Source organism: Alligator sinensis, unplaced genomic scaffold (genome assembly GCF_000455745.1).
Source record: "Alligator sinensis unplaced genomic scaffold, ASM45574v1 scaffold1309_1, whole genome shotgun sequence".
NCBI classification, from domain to species: domain Eukaryota; kingdom Metazoa; phylum Chordata; order Crocodylia; family Alligatoridae; genus Alligator; species Alligator sinensis.
The window spans coordinates 428,698-430,541 of record NW_005842870.1 but is presented as its reverse complement, the minus strand read 5'-3'; the positions used below and the strand labels follow the sequence as shown (position 1 = coordinate 430,541).

General features: G+C 44.4%; 1 protein-coding gene across 1 annotated transcript in view; it reads right to left on the bottom strand.

The window, feature by feature from the left end:
• Positions 1–6: 6 nt before the first annotated feature.
• PCSK2 (proprotein convertase subtilisin/kexin type 2) overlaps positions 7–1,844 on the bottom strand; it is a 186,306-nt gene continuing 184,468 nt past the window's right edge. Inside the window, exon 12 of the mRNA XM_006035711.2 lies at positions 7–793. Coding sequence (XP_006035773.1) covers positions 307–793 — 487 coding nt within the window. The 3' untranslated portion in view covers positions 7–306. The remainder of the gene's footprint in view (positions 794–1,844) is intronic.

The following is a 1,844-nucleotide window of genomic DNA, read 5'->3' as shown; positions in this document are numbered from 1 at the left end:
AAAAGCTATTATGGTTTTGTTTGCAAGTTATTACTTATTTGTATGACACAAAAGATAATTTATTGTCACAAACTGTACATAATAGTTGGTAAGGAACAATAGATTTGTCATTTAGAGTAAAAAACAAGGATTGCTTCAGTTGTAATTAAAATAATCATCAACAAGATATAAGACTTTAAAATCAAGAAAGTATGATAATTTGGCTACAGAGACAACCATTGTAATATGCCTAACACAGAAGATTGGATAGTAGAAAGGTGAGAAGAGAGGACTGGGAAAGGAAAGAGACAAACATGCAGACCAATGCTAGTTTTTGCTCAGTATACTCTTCAGACTTCTCTCTACTGCTTCATCTAATTCTTCTTCCAGCTCTTCCTTCTTGGACATGGCCAGTTTGGACTGGTAATCTCTTACTATTTGGTCTATATATGGTGCGCTTTGTGTCCCATGTAGCATTAATGTCCATTCCTTCAGTACTCCCCTCTGTGGCACACTACCAACAAACCCAATCTCCAGGACCCAAGTGCCCCTGGGGTCTTCTCCCCAAGTGTGTGTTGTCATGAAAGGCCATTTATCAAACCCCACCTTGGAGTCATCATCCCTTGGACGTCGGCTCAGTAAAATGGATTTAGTCCCCATAGGTGATGTCATGTTGATGTTGAGGTCTCCTCGCCTAGTAGAGTTCACAGTTATGACTGCTTGTACATGTTCAAGGTAGCGGACAAAGTTTTCTTTCCCTTCACAAGCATCAGTTGTAAGGGTCAGTACTAATTTGCCAGTCGATGATATTTTTCTGAGGGTTAAATAAAAACAGAATAGAGTAAAGCAACATCTAAACTGAATAATACACCTATCAATGTAAACATCAACTTGTCAACTACACATCAGTGTGTGATCATATGAATGACCACAAAATATATTGCATTGTAATTTTCAGTCTACAAGACTGGAATTCTTGGTTAACAGCTAGGAACTGGAGGCTTTTCCACATAACATACATCTTGCAAAATCCAAGTTATGATAGCCTCAAAGGCTGTGTGTAGATGAGCATGGCCATGCGATATGTGGCACCACAGACCCATCTGCGGTGCCACACACTGCCCATTCAGGCATTTCCATGCTACCTTGCAGTGCAGGGGGCAGTTGACTCCAGGAGATCCTGGGATCAAAAAGCCCATGCACAAAAAAAGAAGGGTGGTGCACGTGGAGGCAGCGTGCACCGTCCAAAACGAGTCTGGCCAGCTGGAGTCACACTCCATCTGCTGTCCAGGCTCCCAGCTTCAGAAGCAACATGGCTGCAGCCTACCTGGCCCCCAGGGCCCTAGGTAAGGCTGTTAGGTCCAGCACAGTTGCTGGCCCCAGACTCCCCTTTCCCACCCAGGGTAACCTGCCATGTGCCAGAGGGCACGTAGCATAGGCATTCTCTGGAGACAACTAGTAACAACACAAGGTGTGCCACTGCTAGTTGTCCCTGGGGAACGAAACATCCACACTCGTCTGGATGTAACAAAAGAGGTTTAAATCCTGAGGTTGTTCATTCCTTGGTTGTAACCCAGTCCTTGGCTAGCGACCTCCAGGAAATTTCATAGTTTCATAGTAGTTTGGGGTCAGAAGAGACCTTTATAGATCATCAAGTCTGCCCCCCCACCACTGGCAGGAGCACATGCTGGTATCAGACGACCCCAGACAGGTGTTTGTCCAACTTCTTTTTTAATTTACTCAAGGTAGGAGCGAGGACCACTTCCCTAGGAAGTTGGTTCCAGATCCTAGCCAACCTAACAGTGAAATAGTGCCTCCTAATCTCTAACCTGAACCTATTCTCCAGCAGCTTCTGGCCATTGTTC